This window comes from Dictyostelium discoideum (genome assembly GCF_000004695.1).
Source record: "Dictyostelium discoideum AX4 chromosome 1 chromosome, whole genome shotgun sequence".
NCBI lineage: Eukaryota > Evosea > Eumycetozoa > Dictyosteliales > Dictyosteliaceae > Dictyostelium > Dictyostelium discoideum.
In genome coordinates this window covers 406,048-423,474 of record NC_007087.3, presented here as the reverse complement: position 1 = coordinate 423,474, position 17,427 = coordinate 406,048, and the positions used below count along the sequence as shown (strand labels likewise).

Sequence of the window (17,427 nt, the reverse complement as noted above, 5' to 3'; positions counted from 1 at the left end):
CTAAAATTATAAATTTATATTGTCATATAACTAAAAAAAAGTTTCTGATTCAATTATGACAACAAAAAATAGAGCAAAAAAAAAAGTAAAAAAATTTTCGGTTTACTTTTTTATTTTTTTTTATTTTCTTTTTTTTAAAAAATAAAAAAATTAAAAAAAGAGACCTTATGTATGATCATGGGAATTTTTTAAATTCCGGGCAAATATAAAAGAGTTGTTGTTGCTGTTGAGAATGAATTTTCAAAAAAAAAAAAAAAAAAGTAAAGATTTATTTGAAAGGTCTTTTCACTAATTTGCTTATTCTATTTTTAAAATGAAAAAAATAACAAAACAAAAATTTTTGAATGTCAGGTGACTTAATTTTTTTTTTTTTTAAAAAAATATCTATTTTTTTTTTTTTTTTAATTTTTTTAATTTTTTTTATTATTATTATTTTCATAAATTATAAAAATATAATATTACTTTTTTTGATTAATTCAAAAAAAAAAAAAAAAAAATAAAACAATATTTAGCTGTTTTTTTTTTTTTTATTTTTAAATTTTACAATTGCAAAATAAGAAATTAAAGGTTTTAGTTTTATGATTATTTTTTTTTTTTTTTTTATAGAGGTTTTAGAATTTAAATAAATTTGAGAGAAAATGTTGCCAAATCAATAGGACCACTTTAATTTCAAAAAAAAAAAAAAAAAAAAAAAAAAAAATTAATATCTTAAAACCAGATTTAAAACCCTAAATATTATATAATAACTCTTTATTTTACATATTATTATATAATATATAAAAATAATAACTCTTTGATACCTATCCTATTAAACTTCTAGAGTTTTATTTTTCAGCCATCCTCTAATGATTTGGATAGTAGTGCAGATTGATTTTGCAACGTTTCCATGCTCAAATTAATTTAAATCCTAGTAAGACCTTTTATAGGTTTTAACTTAATCTATAGGCATGTCTATTAAATATATATATATATTTTTAATATTTTTATAATGAAATTGAAAGTAAAAAATAAAAGTAAAAAAAAAAAAGAATCCACAAACCAAGCGGTGCACATAAAATTACTTTTCACCATTTTTGTAATGAAATTTTTTTTTTTTATTTTTTTATTTTTTTTTTTTAAATTTTTTTATATTTATTTAGGCTATCTTTATGTAGGAGTATAATAGCAAGTCAGATATGAATTTGGATTTTCTACAGAGATGTCAAAATTATATGATATCTTATTCTCAAATGAAATGGAGAATAAATCATCAACTTTATAAACCTAAAATAAAAACTATTCTCCTCAACATAATATTATTAACATTCAATATCCAATAGAAATAATTAAAAATTTTTTTTTAGAAATTAAAATTCAAATTGCCAAAGATTACCTTATTCCAATATCAGTCTTTCTGAATTTGGTAATTTGAAGAATAATTTATTTCAAATTCCAAATACTTTTTAACCATTTAATTATTATTATATAAAAAAAAAAAAAAAAAAAAAAAAAAAACTTTTTGTATCAAAAAAGTTAAATATTTAATTTTTATTTATTTTTTTTATTTTATTTTTTTTTTTTGGAAATTATTCTTTGCAGATAGAATTTGACAAAAAAAAAAAAAACCAAAAATAAATTTATTTATTAATTATGATTATAAAATATTATTATTAAAAAAAATAAATAAATTCCAAAGTTTTGAATAAATTTGGATGGCTTTGATTTTTTATCTACAATCAAAGAAAGGCGGTAAAATTTTTTTTTTTTTTTTTATTATTTTTTTTTGGAAGAGTAAAAAAAATTGGGTGTTGATTAAATATTAATCTAAAACAAGTGTTAACTTTTTTTTTAAAAACCTAAATTTTATAAACAGTTGTGAATAATAACTTTTTTTTTTTTTTTTTTTTCTTGATAATCAAAGAAAATTTCGTAAAAAAAAAAAAATAAAAATAAAAAAAAGTTTTCTATTTTTATGCCCAAAACATTTTCCAGCCAAACAAACCGAGAATTTTTTTTTTTTTTTTTTTTTTTTTTTTTTTTTTTTTAAAATTTCTTGTTATTAAATTTTTTTTTTTTTTTTTTATATAGAAAAAGAAAAAAAAAAAAAAAAAAAAGAAAATAATGAATAAATATATTTTATTATTTATTTTATCTACATTTCTTAGTGTAGTTAAATCATCATTAGAAACATGTATTTTTCAAAATTCAACTCATATAATTGATATGTCTTTAATAAAGAATTCTACATTCTTGTATCGAGTAAATCATTATACTGATGTAAATATTATTATATTTTTTAATTTTTATTTTTTTTTTTTTTTTTATATTAAAAAATTTTTTAACCAATTTTATTTTTATACTTTTTTTTATTTATTTATTTATTTTTTTAATAATTAAAAAAAAAAAAAAATTAAAAAAAAAAAAATTAAAAAAAAAAAAATTAAAAAAAAAAAAAAAAAAAAAGTATTCATTTGCAGTTTGTTCAGTAAATAATGGTTGTTCAAGTATTGGAGATAATATTCAATCATGTCAACATGTTGAAAGAGGTTTTTTTGAAATTGGTAATTTTGGAAAAGGTCAATTTTCACTCAATCCATTATCTGAATATAGCCTTAAAATCAGTTATAATGCTTCAGGTACACAAAGTGGTCCAAATGTAATTTGTCCAAATGGTAATAATAGAAGTTCAAATTATTATTATAAATGTAGTCCAGAATATGAATTTACAATTGAAAAACAAACTGAAAGTCCAATGTGTGTTTATGATATTTATATTAAAACAATATATGCATGTCCATTACCAAAACCAACTCCATCACCAACTCAAACATCAACTCAATCACCAACTCCATCACCAACTCAATCACCAACTCAATCACCAACTCAATCACCAACTCAATCACCAACTCAATCACCAACTTCAACACCAACTTCAACACCAACTTCAACACCAACTTCAACACCAAATAATTCACCAATTTATTGTGAATCAAATGAAAATGGTTTATTTATAAATAGTACAGAATTAATTGTTTGTACTGGTAATGGAAAAACTAATTGTATAACAGAAGAAGGTTCAACATGTGGAACTGATCAACCAAATGGAGTTATCACATGCACAACACCAAATTCTTTTATCTCTTGTAGTGGTAATCATATTGTTTGTAAAACTTCATATTTCACTTGTAAAATTAATACTAAATTATATTCAGGTTTAAATGTTAATGATTTAGTAATTAATTCAAATACTTTTGGTAGTGATGAATTAATTATTCAAGAAAATCAACAACAACAACAACAAAGACAAATTAATTCTTCTTCAACTTTAATTTTTTCATTCAATATTTTTATTTATTTAACTTTAATATTATTATTTTTAATTTTATAAAAATAAAAAAATTAATAATAAACACAATAGAAATATTTGTTTGGAAAGAAAATAGACTAATTTTTATTTTATATTATTTTATTTTACTTTTTTTTTTTTTTTTTTTTTCCTTGGTATATAATTGTATTTTTTTTTTTTTTTTTTTTTTAAAAAATAATTGTTTTATGGTTAATTATCTTCTCAATATTATAATATTTTAATAAATTATTGAGGTTTAATTTATTTATTTAATATTTTTTTTATTTTTTATATTTTATATTTTATTTTTTTTTTTAAAAAAAAACCTTTTCATAAGCCCATGTAGTTATGAGATCAATATGGTATATATATTTTTTTTTTTAAAAAAAAAAAAAAAACCTTATAATTGCCCATTTGGTCCATTTTTTTTAAAAAACCTTTGAAATCGGTTTGGTAAATTTTTTTTTTTAAAAAAAAAAACATTGTAGTCAGCCTGTTAGGTCGTGATTTTATTTGAAGTGATTTTATAAATTATTATTATATATTATTTTTAATTGTTTTATTATTAACTAATAATAATGATTTCAATTTATTATTTACTACTAATGATTATGGTTGTTCTTTCTCTGATCAACTTGACTACTGTTAGAAAGGGTGGTGTACCATTGAAGAGACCTCTTTGTAATTATTTATTTATTGAATCTATTTGTTTATTTATTTATAATTATTATTATTTGATATTTTTATATAGTTTTTTTTAAAAAGTTAAAATTGGAAAAAATTAATTTTACCATTTTTATATTTTGATAATGAAATTTCATTAGATTCTCCTTGAATTCCTCAATTAAATTACATATTTTTCATAAATGTGATTTGAATGTTACCAATTCAAAAGCTTGATTAATCAAAAAATTTCAAAAAAAAAAAAAAAGGTGTTATTAGCACTAACTTTAATACAATTTTCCAAACTCTTAAATCAAAAATTTCATTTGATTTTGAAGGTAAAAATTGGATAGATACATGATCATAATCATAAGAAAATATATCCTCATCAATTGAATTTGTGAAATCAATGATTGGGTGTTGTTTTTTAAATCAAAATTAAAATAGTTATTTACTACCTCTTGTTTGAATATTTGTTCTTTATCCCTTGAGAAAACTAATGTCTTAAATTTCTTCTTCTCAATCTGAAAACTAATTTTCGCCCTCATCCATTTTTCATTAATAAAAGTTTAATTTTTGTTGTTTGTTATGTTGTTAGTTTATATATATAAAATAAATGGGTTAAACTTAAAAATCACTAAACTTTAAAAAAAAAAAAAAATTATATTTATAAAAAAATAAAAAAAGAAGAGGAGAAACAAAAGTATAATAATATTTTTGGAGGCAAAATGACCCCAATTTAAAAAAGTTGTAGGGAAAAAAACAGATTAACCACAGGTAAGACTCAAGTTGTTTGGGAACACCTTAAAACTTTAATATTTATTCAATTTTTTTTTTCATTTTTACATTTTATCTTTCTTATTCCTCGGGCCAGAAAAAAAAAAATAAAAAATAAAAAAGTTTGCCAGTATTAAAAAAAGTTTTAGGTTAAGGTTAAAAATAGTTCTAATTATTCAAATTACTTTTAAAAAAAATCTATTGATCAAATCTCCATATATGACTTATCTATTATCTGTTTTATATGAATGGTAAAAAAAAAAAAAATAAAAACAAAGAATATAAAAAAAAGTTAAAAATTGGCATTTTTATAATAAAATTTAAATATGTTTTATATATAAATAAAAAATTGTAGTTATGAATAGTAAAAAAAATAGTATTAATTTTGGAATTTATTTTAAAAATTAAAATTGTAATAATCAAATTCAAATTTTATTTTTATGTGTAAACAACCACACACACACTGATACATTCATGAAATAAAAGATAATTAAATAAATCTAAATTTTCAAAATTAATATTTTTTTAAAAATTTCTAATTGGGGAATAACAATAATTTTCAAAATTAATTTTCATTTTTTGTTTTTATATTTATTGTGGGTGGACAAAAAAATGAAATGGGTTAGTGAATTTTGTTAATTTTGATTTTTTTGATTTTTACATTAGCAACACAATAAAATAATTATTTTTTTTATTATTAATTTTAAAAATAACCAAAAGTAAAAAAAATAAATAAATTAATTGAACAATTGTAAAAATGATTAAAAATAAAATTTATATTAATTATTATTATTATTAATAATATAAATTTTAATTTTAAAAATAAAAAAAAAAAAAAAAAAAAGTTTAAAAATAATTATTTAAATATTCATTTATTTATATTTTTTTTTTTATATTATTAAAAATAAAAAAAAATAAAAAAATTATAAAAATGTTTTTAAAAACAATTTTATTATTTTTTTTTTTAATTTTAATTTTAATTTCTGGAGAAGAACCAAATGAACCCTTAAGCTATTATTTTTATGATTATATAGGTGATCCATTTTTTCAAACATCAAATATTCAACCTTCATCTTCATTATCATCATCATCAGTATCACCATCAGTATCACCATCAGTATCACCATCATCATTATCATTAACAAATGATTTAAATAGTAATAAATTAATAATTGAAATGTATAATAAATGTATATTTAATGATTCAAATTATTATTATGATTTATCTTCATTAAAAGGTGTTTCTTTAAATTATACTGAAAATAGATCATTTTTATTTAATGTAACTATTTTAAAATTTTTAATATTATCAAAAAACAAATTATTTTTATTAATAGTTAAATTAAAAAAAAAAACAATAGTATTATTTTTCAATTTGTTCAAAAAATGAAATTTGTAATTCAATATTAAATGATAATGAAACTCAATCATGTCAAACAATTAGTACTGGTGAGATATTTAAAACTGGATTAATTAATCAATTATTACCATTTGAATTAAAACAAAATGAAATTATTTTAACTTTTTTAAGTCAAGATAGAAAATCAAAAATTATAATTTCATGTGAACATGGTGTTGAACATAGTTTAGAAAAATATGAAGAATATCCAATGAGCACTTTTAATTTTTATTTAAAATCAAAATATGCTTGTTTACCAAATTTAAAAACTTATTCATCATTTATTTGTGAATCAATTAAATTAAATAATAATAATTCAAATCAAGATAGTTATTATGATGAAGGTATTAAAATTAAATCAAGAGATGAAGATATTATTTGTAAATCAAATAATTCAACAACAATTAAATGTTTAAATGATGATAATACAAAATGTTTAATTGATTCATTTGGTAAAGTTAAATGTAAAAATCAAACTGAATATGTTTCATGTTTTGGTGATCAAATAACTTGTCAATATAATAATTTTTTATGTTCAATTAATAAAAAATCATTAAATTCAAATTTTAATAATAATAATAATAATAATAATAATAATAATTTATTAAATGAAAATTTAAATGAAAATTTTAATAATTCAAATAATAATTTTAATTTAATTTCAAAAAATTTAATAATTTTATTATTATTTTTAATTTTTTTTATATTTTATTAAAAATTGAAATAATAAAATTAATTAATTTATAAAAAAAGAGTTTTATTGGATTTTAATTTAATTTTTTTCTAATAAATCAATTGTACGAGATAAAATTTTAATAGCATTTTTAAAATCAGATAATAAAGCATATTCATTATCAGCATGATAAGTTTCTTCTTTACCAAAACCAGTAATTTGAATATCGAAACCACTATCTTGGAGATCACGAACCAAAGGAAGAGTACCACAAGTTGCAACTGGAGTTAATGAACCTAAAATTTCAGAAGTAGCTTTACCAAGTGCTTTGTAACCATCAGAGTCGAGTTTACAAGCGACACCAGCTGATGCTTCACCTAACCATTCAATAGAGACTGAACCTTTGACTGGTTCAACACCTTCAGAGGCTGGTACATCATATTTACTGTATGGACCTCTATTACGAAGTTCAGTGATATTGGCATTGATATCTTTGATATAACCTTCAACTTTTGCACGCATTTCTTTCATATCATAGAATGGAGTTAAACGAATATCACCACAAATGGTTGACTCACCTGGAATGGTATTGTAACTACCGGCGATTGGTTTCCATAAGGTTGGTTTCATTGTTGATGAACAATCGAATTTATATTCGGCTTCTTTTGGATGTGGTTTGAAGTCAATGTAGAAACGACGTTGAATCTCAGCCAATGCTTCGTTGACCAACTCTACAGAGTTTACAGTTCTATATGGCATAGCACTATGCATATTCTTACCATGAGCTGTTAAATTCCAAGTTTGTGCACCACCAGTACCAATGGTTGGTTGTGAATCTGCTGAATCTACCCAATAAACTGGTCCATTCTTACATGGATTCATCTTTCCACTATGATCTAATGCATCGACACCAATACCTGGAATTTCATCATTCTCTTCACTTACAATAAATACTGCAAAAATTGAATGTTTAAGTGCTGGTTTTTCAGTTGCAAGTTGAATAAATAAATCTGTTAATAATGCAACATGTCCTAAACAATCAGTTGTACCTCTACCATATAATTTATCACCTTCAATAATTAATTGGAATGGATCTAAATTAAAAAAAAAAAAAAAAAAATTAATAAATGAATAATAAATTATAAAATTATAAATTATATTTACTTACTTCTATCCCAAGCAGTTTTATCAGCTGGAACTACATCTAAATGTGAACCAACAAATGAAATTGTTTTTGGTGAACTAGTTCCTTTGGAGGTACCTGGGTATTCAATAATAATGTTACCTCTTTTTGGATAGTTTACTGGATCACAGTGAACTTGTTCTAATTCTAAAACACCACCATTTGCTTTTAAGTATGGAGTTAAAGCCTTTTTTTTTTTTTTTTGAAATATTAAAAATAAAAATAAAAAAAAAAAATAAAAAAATTATATTTGTTAATTTATTTTTAATTTTTTTGATTTTTTTTTAATTTTTTTTGATTTATTTATTTTTTTTTTTTTGATAATTACTTCAATGACATGACGACCTGCATTATCTTCAATTGGAATTAAAGCTGGTGGTCTATTTTGGAGATTTTCAGTTTCACCAATTAATTTACCTAATAATGTAAGGAATCTTTTTTCATCTAATTCATATGAAGCAACTGGTTTAGTCATTTTTTTATTTATTGAAATTTGTTAAATTAATGAAAAAAAAAAAAAAAAAATTTTTGATCTTTGGTTTAAATAAAAAAAAATAAAAATTAAAAAAAAATAAAAAGAAAATAAAAAAAAAAAAAAAAAAAAAGATTTTTTTTTTTTTTTTTTTTTTTAAAAATAATTTTTTTTTTATTTTTATAAATGAATCTTCAAATTGATTTTCAAAACCTACCGTTTTTTTTGTAAATTGTCAAAAAAAAAAAAAAAAAAAAAGAAGAAAAAGATTTTTTAAAACTTTATCTCCCACACATTTAATTTATTAAAATTTTAAAATTTTTTATTTTATTTTATTTTATTTTTTTTTTTATTGTAAAAAATTCAGATTTAAAATTGGAGTGGTCCAATAATAAATATTAATCTTGATTGGTGATGTTGTCTTTGGTTATTTAAAAAAAAAAAAAAAAAAAAAAAAATTAGAAATTTAAGAAATAATATCAGTTTTTGAAATTTTTATTAACCAAAAAAAAATAATTATTATTAAAAAAAAATAAAAAAATAAAAAAATAAAAAAATAAAAAAATAAATAAAGACTAAAAAAAATATATATATATATATATATATTTTGGTAAATATTTTTTTTTTTTTTATTATTTTTATTGTTAACAAAAAAAATAATTATTAATTTTTTTATTTTTTTTTTTTTTTTTTTTTATTTTTTTAAGTGCAATAAATATCAGCATAATATCCAGTTAAAAAACCACAAGTTGTTGAGCTCTTTAATGTTAAACAATTTGATTCAGTAACACATTGAGTTGTATAAGCAACACCATGTTTGCAAGAAAAAGTCATAGTTTGATTACCATCAAAGTTATTAATTTCAGTTCCTGGGGTATAAAACCAATAATTTTGATAAGCTAGACAAAATTCATCCTTATTATAAATTAAATAAACTCCATTTGGAATTTGTGGTTCTTTTGTTACTGTTACCATATAATTGGTATTTTGTAAATTATCATATTGTGCACATTGACCAACTTTAAATACTTTGGTTGGACCTGGAACACTACAATATTCATCTTGGAATGTTGTTAAATTTGCATAGGTTGTATCATCATCAACGAAAAATGTCCATTGACTTCCTGATGTTTCAGCAGTATAATTGAGTGAACAAGGTCCAGCTCCTAATGAACCAAATCCCATACCTGGAACTGGTTTTTCACAATTTTCATCATATGGAAGGAAATTAATCCATAATGATTTTGCATCATTATTTGAATTTTTCATTTTAATTGCATTACAAATTGAAATTATTAAAATTATTGAAATTAATGAATAAATAATTTTCATTTTATTTTGTTTTTTATTTTTTTATTTATTATATATATAATATATATGTTTATTTAATTAATAGTTATTGTTTTTTAGATTTTGATATTTTTTTTTTTATTTTTAATTTTTATTTATACTTTTTTTTTTTTTTGTTTTAAAATAAAAACTTAAAAAATTAAAACAAAAAAAAAAAAGAAATTTCTTTTTAAAAGTTATCATAAATTATTGAAAATATGAAAAATTATCATCAAAAGATATTTTAATTTAAAAAATTAGTCTTTTTAATACTTTGATAAAATATCATAAAAAAAAATCGTCATCAAAAGATATTTTAATAAAAAAAACTCAAATAATTAAAAAAAAAAAAAAAAAAAAATTTAAACTTTACATTCTAAAAAGTTTATTAAAAAAAAAAAAAAAAAAAAAAAAAAAAATTTTCTATATCCAATTTTATTTTTATCTTTTTTATTATACATAAATTCTTTTTTACAATAAAAATAAAAATAAAAATAAAATTATTTCTCTTTATTTTTTTTTCATTTTTTTTTTGAATATTTGGATTGAAAAAAAATAATCATTCAAAAAATATCTTTTTTTTTTTTTTTTTTTTTTTCCAACCTCAAAAAATATCTTTTTTTTTTTTTTAATTTATTTTTAATTTTTTTTTTTTTTTCTCCATTGGAAACAATTCTTTTCCTTTTTTGATTTTAATTTTATTTTTTATTTATTTTAAAAATAAATATTACGTATTATTTTAAAATAAATTTTAAAAACCATCATGTTGCTATTTATAATTCTTTTCCTTTTTTTTATTTTTGGAATTTAAAAAAAATAAAAAAAAAAATAAAAAAATTTTAAAAATAGCATTGGAATAATATCTTAAAATTATTTTATTTTTGTACATGTTTATTATATTTGAATTTTGAAAAAAAACAGATTTTTATTTAAAATTCTTTTCCTTTTTTATAATATTGGAATTTATATGAAAAATTTATTTGATTGACATTTTTCCATTGGAATTTTTAATTAATTCTTTTATTTTATTATTTTATATAATTTTAAATTTAATTATTTTTTTTTTATTTTTTAAAATAAAAAAAAAAAAAAAAAAAAAAAAATTTGGTATAAATAATAAAATAAAAAAAAAAAAAATTTATAATCAAAAAATAAATAAATAAATAAATTAAAAAAAAAAATTAATTATATATTTTAATATTTTTTTAAAAAAAAAAAATGATAAAAATTTTAATATTAGGTTCAAGTGGATTTATTGGATCAGAAATTTCATTAGGATTAGTTAGAAATGGTTATAAAGTTTACGGTTTAACTAGAAAAGAAGAAAGTGCAAATCAATTATTAAAGAATGAAATTATTCCAATTATTGCAGATGCAAAACAAGTTGAAAAATGGTTACCAATTGCTTTAAAAGTTGATATTATTATTGATACAATTGCAGATTTAGTTGATTTTACAACACCATTTATTGTTCAAGATGCTTTATTAAAAGTTCATAAAGAAAAACCAAATACAATCTTTATTTATACATCTGGTTCAACAATTTATGGTAATTGTAAAACTCTATCAAATGAATCTTCTCCTTATTTCTCTCATAAATTTATTGATTGGAGAGTTCAAATTGAAAAAACCTATAATGAAATGGGTGCAATCATCATTCAACCAACCATTCTCTATGGAAAGAATCAATCATTTAGTGGTTATTTCTTTGAAGCTGCAACCAAATCAAATGATTCTATTAAAATTTATGGTGATGAAAATTTAGTTCAAGGTTTCATTCATATCTTTGATCTTGTTCATTTTTATCAATTGGTTGTTAAAAATGCTTTATTATTAAAAGGTCAAACTTTAATTGCAAATTCTTTTAATGAAAAAATTAAAGATATTGTGACTTCAATTGCTTCCATCTCTGGTAATTCAAATAAAACAATTCAATATATTCCAAAATCAAATGATAATGTTTTCACTGAAGTTTTAACTTTTAATCAAAATTTTTCATTTTCAAAATCAAATTTATTAATTGGTTATTATCCATTACAACCAAGATTAATTGATGATATTGAACGTTATTATAATTCTTGGTTATTATCAAAAGTTAAAAATACACCAATTTCAAATTTAATTGAATCAGTTTTACCTTAAAAATTATTGAATCAGTTTTACACTTCAAATATTATTATTAAAAAAAAAAAAAAAAAAAAAAAAAAAAAAAAAAAAAAAAAAAAAAAAAAAAAAAAAAAAAAAATCTGTTTATTTATTCTAATTTTAATTAAAGTTATATAAAAATAATAATAATAATAATACTTTTTTATGTGTAAATCCATATATTTTTTTATTTTTTCTTAATTTTAAAAATTACCCTGGAAAAATTTTGATTAATTTTTCTTCTTTCCTTCATCTGAAATTGAGAAAATTTCTTTTTTGGATTTTCATTAATTGGAATGGAATATTCTTTTTTTTAATTAAAATATATCTTTTTTTTTTAAGTTTTTAGTGTAATTGTTCGTGGGTTGAATTCCACAAAAAAAAAAAAAGAAAATTAAAAATCAAATAAATAATATACATTTTGTTAATAAAAATAAACACTCACTGTAAAAATTACAAAAAAAAAAACATTATTTCAGTATATTTCTTATTATTACTTTCAAGGTGGTTTGGAGGATTATAATTCTTACTTTGCAAATAATCATAATTTAATTCTAATATTTTATCAAATAAATTTGATATGATTTCTGAATTTTCATTTAATATATATTCGTATGTATTTTAAATAAAATTAAATCTATAGTTAAACTATAATCATCATTATCACCTCCACCAACATTAATTACAATTCTATTATAAACCAATTTACTTATTTAACCAATTTTCAAATAATATTTATTATTAATTATATTATTTGAAATTGTTAATGATATAAAACTATACCACTTTTTTCAAACTAATATATAGTTTAATATTTCATTTTAAAATAAAATCTATTAATTTTATATTGATTATTACTATTTTTATTTTTATTTTATTTATTGTGATAATAAAAAAAAAATAAAAAAAAAAGAGCTTTTTTGGTTAAAAATTAAAAATTAAAAATTTAAAGAAAAAAATTTTAAGTTTTGTATTTTATTTTTTATTTCAAAGTATGTTTGAGGTACTTAATTTGAAGCTTTAATTTCCATATAAAAAAAAAAAAAAAAAAAAAAAACGAGCAATCTTTTTTTTTTTTTTTTTTTTTTTATTTTATTTCGAACCAAACAATTTTCGATGTATATTAAAAAATAAAATAAAATAAAAAATAAAAAATAATAAAAAAAAATGAAAATAATATTATTAATTTTAATAATAATATCTGTATATAATATAACACCAAATTTTTCAACATCAATAATATCAAATAATAGAATATCTTTATCTACTTCTTCTTCTTCTTCTTCATCATCATTAAATAAAAAATATATAGTACAAAAAGGATATAATTTTATTGATGATAAATGTTCAGAAGAAGTTGTAAATACAGTTTATTCAATTGATAATGCATGTTATTTTGGTAATGTTTTTACATGTAGAGATGATGGTAAAATTATATATGATATGTATGAAGGATATAATTGTAATGGTTCAATAGTGTTTAGTATGGTAATTGAGAATGATGTTTGTGATACAAATTCATCTCAATCTTATCCAACAGTATATTCATGTGTTGATAGTATTGAAATTCCAACAAGTGGTTTCCTAGTTTATACATCACAAGACGATGATTGTGGTAGTAAAGAGGATTTAGTCAATTTAGAAATCACTCCATTAAATACATGTATCAATGAAGATCAAACTTATTCATTCATTCAAACTTGTAATTCAACAAATTATTCAACTACAAAATATTTTGGTACTTCTTGTAAAGGTGGTCCAATTGGTCATGCTCAAGGTGAAATAACTTGTCGTCTAAATAATCCAAATCAATATTCTTCGCAATATGTTTGTCTTTGAAAAAAAAAAAAAAAAAAAAAAAAAATAAACCAATAAAATAAAATACAAATTTAAAATATATATATTATTATTATTTTTTTATTTTTTTTATTGTAATAAATCTGGCATTCTTTCAACAGTATATTTCTTTCCTTTAAGATAAACAATTGGTACACCAGGAATTTTACGAATTCTTCTTCTTAAATCTGCATCACAAGTTGCAACTATAAACATTCTGTGCATTGTTATTCTATTTATAATACAATCATCTGCATATGTACCTTTATGTGAACATGTTAATCTTTGGAATCTTGGATCTTTTGAAATTCTAAATTTAAAAAATAATAATAATAATTTAATAAATTATTAATAAATTTTTCTAAAAATTTCTTTTTTTTTTTTTAATTTTAATTTTTTAATAATCTTTACTTTAATGCAACTTTAAATTTAGATCCTAATCTTTCAATTTCTGCAGCTACACAATCTGAAATATATGGTATACATTTAGCATATAAACAATCCATTAATGAATGAATAATATCTAATTTATGTGAAATTGAGAAATTTATAAAATTTGTATCTATAATAACATGATATGGTGGTACTAATGCTTCATTATATGAAAAAAACATATGTGATGTATTATCTTCTGGTCTATTATTAATTAAATTTATTTTATTTAAAAAAAAAAAAAAAACTAATTAATATATATAATAATAATAATAAATATAAATTTCTAAAATATATTACATTTCTTCTAATTTCTTTCTATGTTCATCTTCTTGTTTACTTCTCTGTATTTGTTTTTGTCTATTTGAAAAATTTCTGTAAAAAAAAAAAAAAAAAAAAAAAAAAAAATGAGTATTATAATAATAAAAATTTTTGTAACATATGGAAAACTTACGGGTTTGTTTTATTTAATTTTTGTAATGGAACTTTTTTTGGTGCAAGACCTGGTTTTCTTGCCATCTTTTTTATTTATATATATGTGTGTGAATTGATGATAAAAAAAAAAATAAAAAAAATAAAAAAAAAATAAAAATAAAAATTTCTCGTTTTTGAGAATTTTATTTTTTTTAATTTTTTTTTTTTTTAATTTTTTTTTTTTTTTAATTTTCCATATTTTGAAAAAACGAAAAACTATTTATTTGATTTATCAATTTTTTTTATTATTATTATTATTATTAATTTTTTGAAAATCAGATTTTTTTATTTATAATTATTTTTTCATTTTTTTTTTTAAAAAAAAATTAATTAAATTCTACAAATTAAAGAATATTTATTTCGAGATTTCATTGATTTTTTTAATTTTTTTTTTTTTTTTTATAAAAAAAAGAAATCACTTTATTTTATTTTTTTTTTTTTATTTTTATTTTTTTTTAATTTTTTTAATTGTCCAATTTTTTTTTTTTTTTTTTTTTTTTTTTTTTTTTTTTTTTTTTTTCCAAAATCAATTATTATTAAAATGTTAAAATTATTTAAAAATTTTAATCAATGTAATAATAAATTAAATTTAAATTCAAATTTATTAAAATATTATACAAGTAAAATTAAGCAAATTGACCAAAATGAAATTAATCAACAACAACAGCAACAACATATTATTGTTAATCAAATTAAACCAAGAATTGATTTTCAATTTATAAAAGATAATGAAAATCAAATTAAAGAAAATATTATAAAAAGAAAATCACCAGTTGAATTAGAGAAATTAATTAAAAATTATGATGAATATAGAATTATAAAGAAAGAATTGGATACATTTAGAGCAAAAAGAAATGAAATTGCATCAAAGATGAAATTAATGATGAAAGGTGGTGGTGAAAGTAATAAAAATGATAGATTGGAATTAGTTGAACAAGGTAAACAAGTGAAAGAGGATTTAATAGCATTGGAAGAGAAACATGATATATACTTCAATGAGATCACAAGTGAAGCTTTGAAAATACCAAATAATACACACCCATCAGTGCCAATAGGAGCAGAATCCAATGCAAACATTATTAAAATGGTTGGTGAGAAACCAAATTATTTAAAACCAGATGAACCAATTAAAGATCATTTAGAGTTGGGTGAGAGTTTAGGAGTGATTCGATCGGCTTCAAAGACCACCGGTCATAAATACTACTATTTCACAAGGGAGGGTGCCATGCTGGAAATGGCGTTGTCCTATTGGGCATTTTCTAAACTAACTTATAAATACGGATTTCAGTCTGTGATAACACCAGATTTGATTCACCCAAATTTGGCAGAAGCTTGTGGGTTTCATGCACGTTCAGATGCTGACCAATTGTTTTGGATTAAGGATAGGGATCTTTGCCTATCGGCAACTTCTGAAATCCCATTAGCGGGTATGTACGCCAATGAGGAGCCATTGCAATCTGCAGAGTTGCCTATTAAAATGGTGGGCTATTCACACTGTTTCAGACCCGAGGCTGGCAGAGGCTTGCAAAATAAGGGCATCTATAGGGTACACCAGTTTAGTAAGGTTGAGATGTTTATCATTTCAAAACCACACGAATCTAATGAGATTCTTGAGGAACTTTTAAAAATTCAAATTGAATTATTCAGTGAATTAGGTCTACATTTCAGAGTGCTAGATATGCCATCTGAAGATTTAGGTGCACCAGCATACAGAAAATATGATATAGAAGTTTGGATACCTTCAAAACAAGAATATGGTGAAATCAGCAGTGCTTCAAATTGCACCGATTATCAAAGTAAAAGATTAAATATAAAATATCAATCAACAAAAGATGATTTCCAAATTCAACAATTTGTTGAAAATAATTATAAAATTATTCCATCACCACAAATTTTAAATGATGATAATAATAATAATAGTAATAATAATAATGAAATTGATAATTCAATACCACCATTATTCACTCATACTTTAAATGGTACAGCTTGTGCTATACCACGTTTAATTTTAGCCATTTTAGAAAATAATCAACAATCTGATGGTTCAGTTTTAATTCCAAAAGTTTTACAACCATTTATGAATAATCAAAAAGTTATTCTCCCTTTAAATAAAAAATAAAAATTTTTTAAAAAAAAAAAAAAAAAAAAAAAAAAAATATCTAAAAATAAAACTTTTTTTACCAATCACATAACACCCCCATAATCCACACATAACAATTCTTTTATTTGAAATTATTTTTAAGAAAAAAAAGTGAAAGTAAAAAAAAAAAATAAAAAAAAATAAAAAAAAAAAATCTTTGGCAGTGGAAAGTATTCTTAAAAAAAAAAAAAAAACCATCATGACAACAAAAATAATAAAAAAAAAAGTGTGATGTTTTTTTTTTTTTTTTTTTTTTACTTTTTTTTAAAAAAAAAAAAAAAAAAAAAGATATTTTCTTTTTCGTTGAACAGACTTTTTTTTTTATTACTATTATATTTTTTTTATTTTTTTTTTTTTTTTCTTTTCACTTTTTTTTTTTTTTTTTTTTTTTTTTTTTTTTTTTTTTTTTTTTTTTTTTTTTTTTTTTATTTATTTATTTATAAATAAAAATAACCTATCAAATTTTCGATTAAAGGTTTTTTTTAATTTTTTATATTTTTTTTGTTTTATAAAAACGAATTTTTTTATTTTTATTTTATTTTTATTTTTATTTTTTTAAAAAATCTGAAAAAAATCTAA

The 17,427-nt window shown here is 19.2% G+C and overlaps 8 protein-coding genes across 8 annotated transcripts; 5 read left to right on the top strand and 3 right to left on the bottom strand.

Annotated features, from left to right (window-relative positions):
- Positions 1-2,100: 2,100 nt before the first annotated feature.
- DDB_G0267614 (hypothetical protein) lies at positions 2,101-3,367 on the top strand (the record flags this gene model as incomplete). The annotated part of the gene is made up of 2 exons (XM_642073.1): positions 2,101-2,256; positions 2,444-3,367. 2 exons carry the CDS (start codon positions 2,101-2,103, stop codon positions 3,365-3,367), a joined length of 1,080 nt encoding a protein of 359 aa, XP_647165.1.
- A 2,329-nt stretch (positions 3,368-5,696) lies between these two features.
- DDB_G0268292 (hypothetical protein) lies at positions 5,697-6,879 on the top strand (the record flags this gene model as incomplete). Its single annotated transcript, XM_642072.1, has 2 exons — positions 5,697-6,047; positions 6,127-6,879. The coding sequence occupies 2 exons, from the start codon at positions 5,697-5,699 to the stop codon at positions 6,877-6,879; spliced, it is 1,104 nt and encodes a 367-aa protein (XP_647164.1).
- Positions 6,880-6,936: 57 nt separating this feature from the next.
- On the bottom strand, positions 6,937-8,495 carry argE (acetylornithine deacetylase; the record flags this gene model as incomplete). The annotated part of the gene is made up of 3 exons (XM_642071.1): positions 6,937-7,931; positions 8,006-8,207; positions 8,349-8,495. The coding sequence occupies 3 exons, from the start codon at positions 8,493-8,495 to the stop codon at positions 6,937-6,939; spliced, it is 1,344 nt and encodes a 447-aa protein (XP_647163.1).
- A 699-nt stretch (positions 8,496-9,194) lies between these two features.
- Positions 9,195-9,824, bottom strand: DDB_G0267612 (hypothetical protein; the record flags this gene model as incomplete). Its single annotated transcript, XM_642070.1, has 1 exon — positions 9,195-9,824. One exon carries the CDS (start codon positions 9,822-9,824, stop codon positions 9,195-9,197), a length of 630 nt encoding a protein of 209 aa, XP_647162.1.
- Positions 9,825-11,039: 1,215 nt separating this feature from the next.
- On the top strand, positions 11,040-11,963 carry DDB_G0267610 (hypothetical protein; the record flags this gene model as incomplete). The annotated part of the gene is made up of 1 exon (XM_642069.1): positions 11,040-11,963. The coding sequence occupies one exon, from the start codon at positions 11,040-11,042 to the stop codon at positions 11,961-11,963; it is 924 nt and encodes a 307-aa protein (XP_647161.1).
- Positions 11,964-13,133: 1,170 nt separating this feature from the next.
- Positions 13,134-13,805, top strand: DDB_G0267608 (hypothetical protein; the record flags this gene model as incomplete). Its single annotated transcript, XM_642068.1, has 1 exon — positions 13,134-13,805. One exon carries the CDS (start codon positions 13,134-13,136, stop codon positions 13,803-13,805), a length of 672 nt encoding a protein of 223 aa, XP_647160.1.
- An 87-nt stretch (positions 13,806-13,892) lies between these two features.
- On the bottom strand, positions 13,893-14,753 carry fcf1 (FCF1 family protein; the record flags this gene model as incomplete). Its single annotated transcript, XM_642067.1, has 4 exons — positions 13,893-14,112; positions 14,214-14,438; positions 14,535-14,609; positions 14,689-14,753. The coding sequence occupies 4 exons, from the start codon at positions 14,751-14,753 to the stop codon at positions 13,893-13,895; spliced, it is 585 nt and encodes a 194-aa protein (XP_647159.1).
- Positions 14,754-15,249: 496 nt separating this feature from the next.
- On the top strand, positions 15,250-16,827 carry mserS (seryl-tRNA synthetase; the record flags this gene model as incomplete). Its single annotated transcript, XM_642066.1, has 1 exon — positions 15,250-16,827. One exon carries the CDS (start codon positions 15,250-15,252, stop codon positions 16,825-16,827), a length of 1,578 nt encoding a protein of 525 aa, XP_647158.1.
- Between the last annotated feature and the right edge of the window lie 600 nt (positions 16,828-17,427).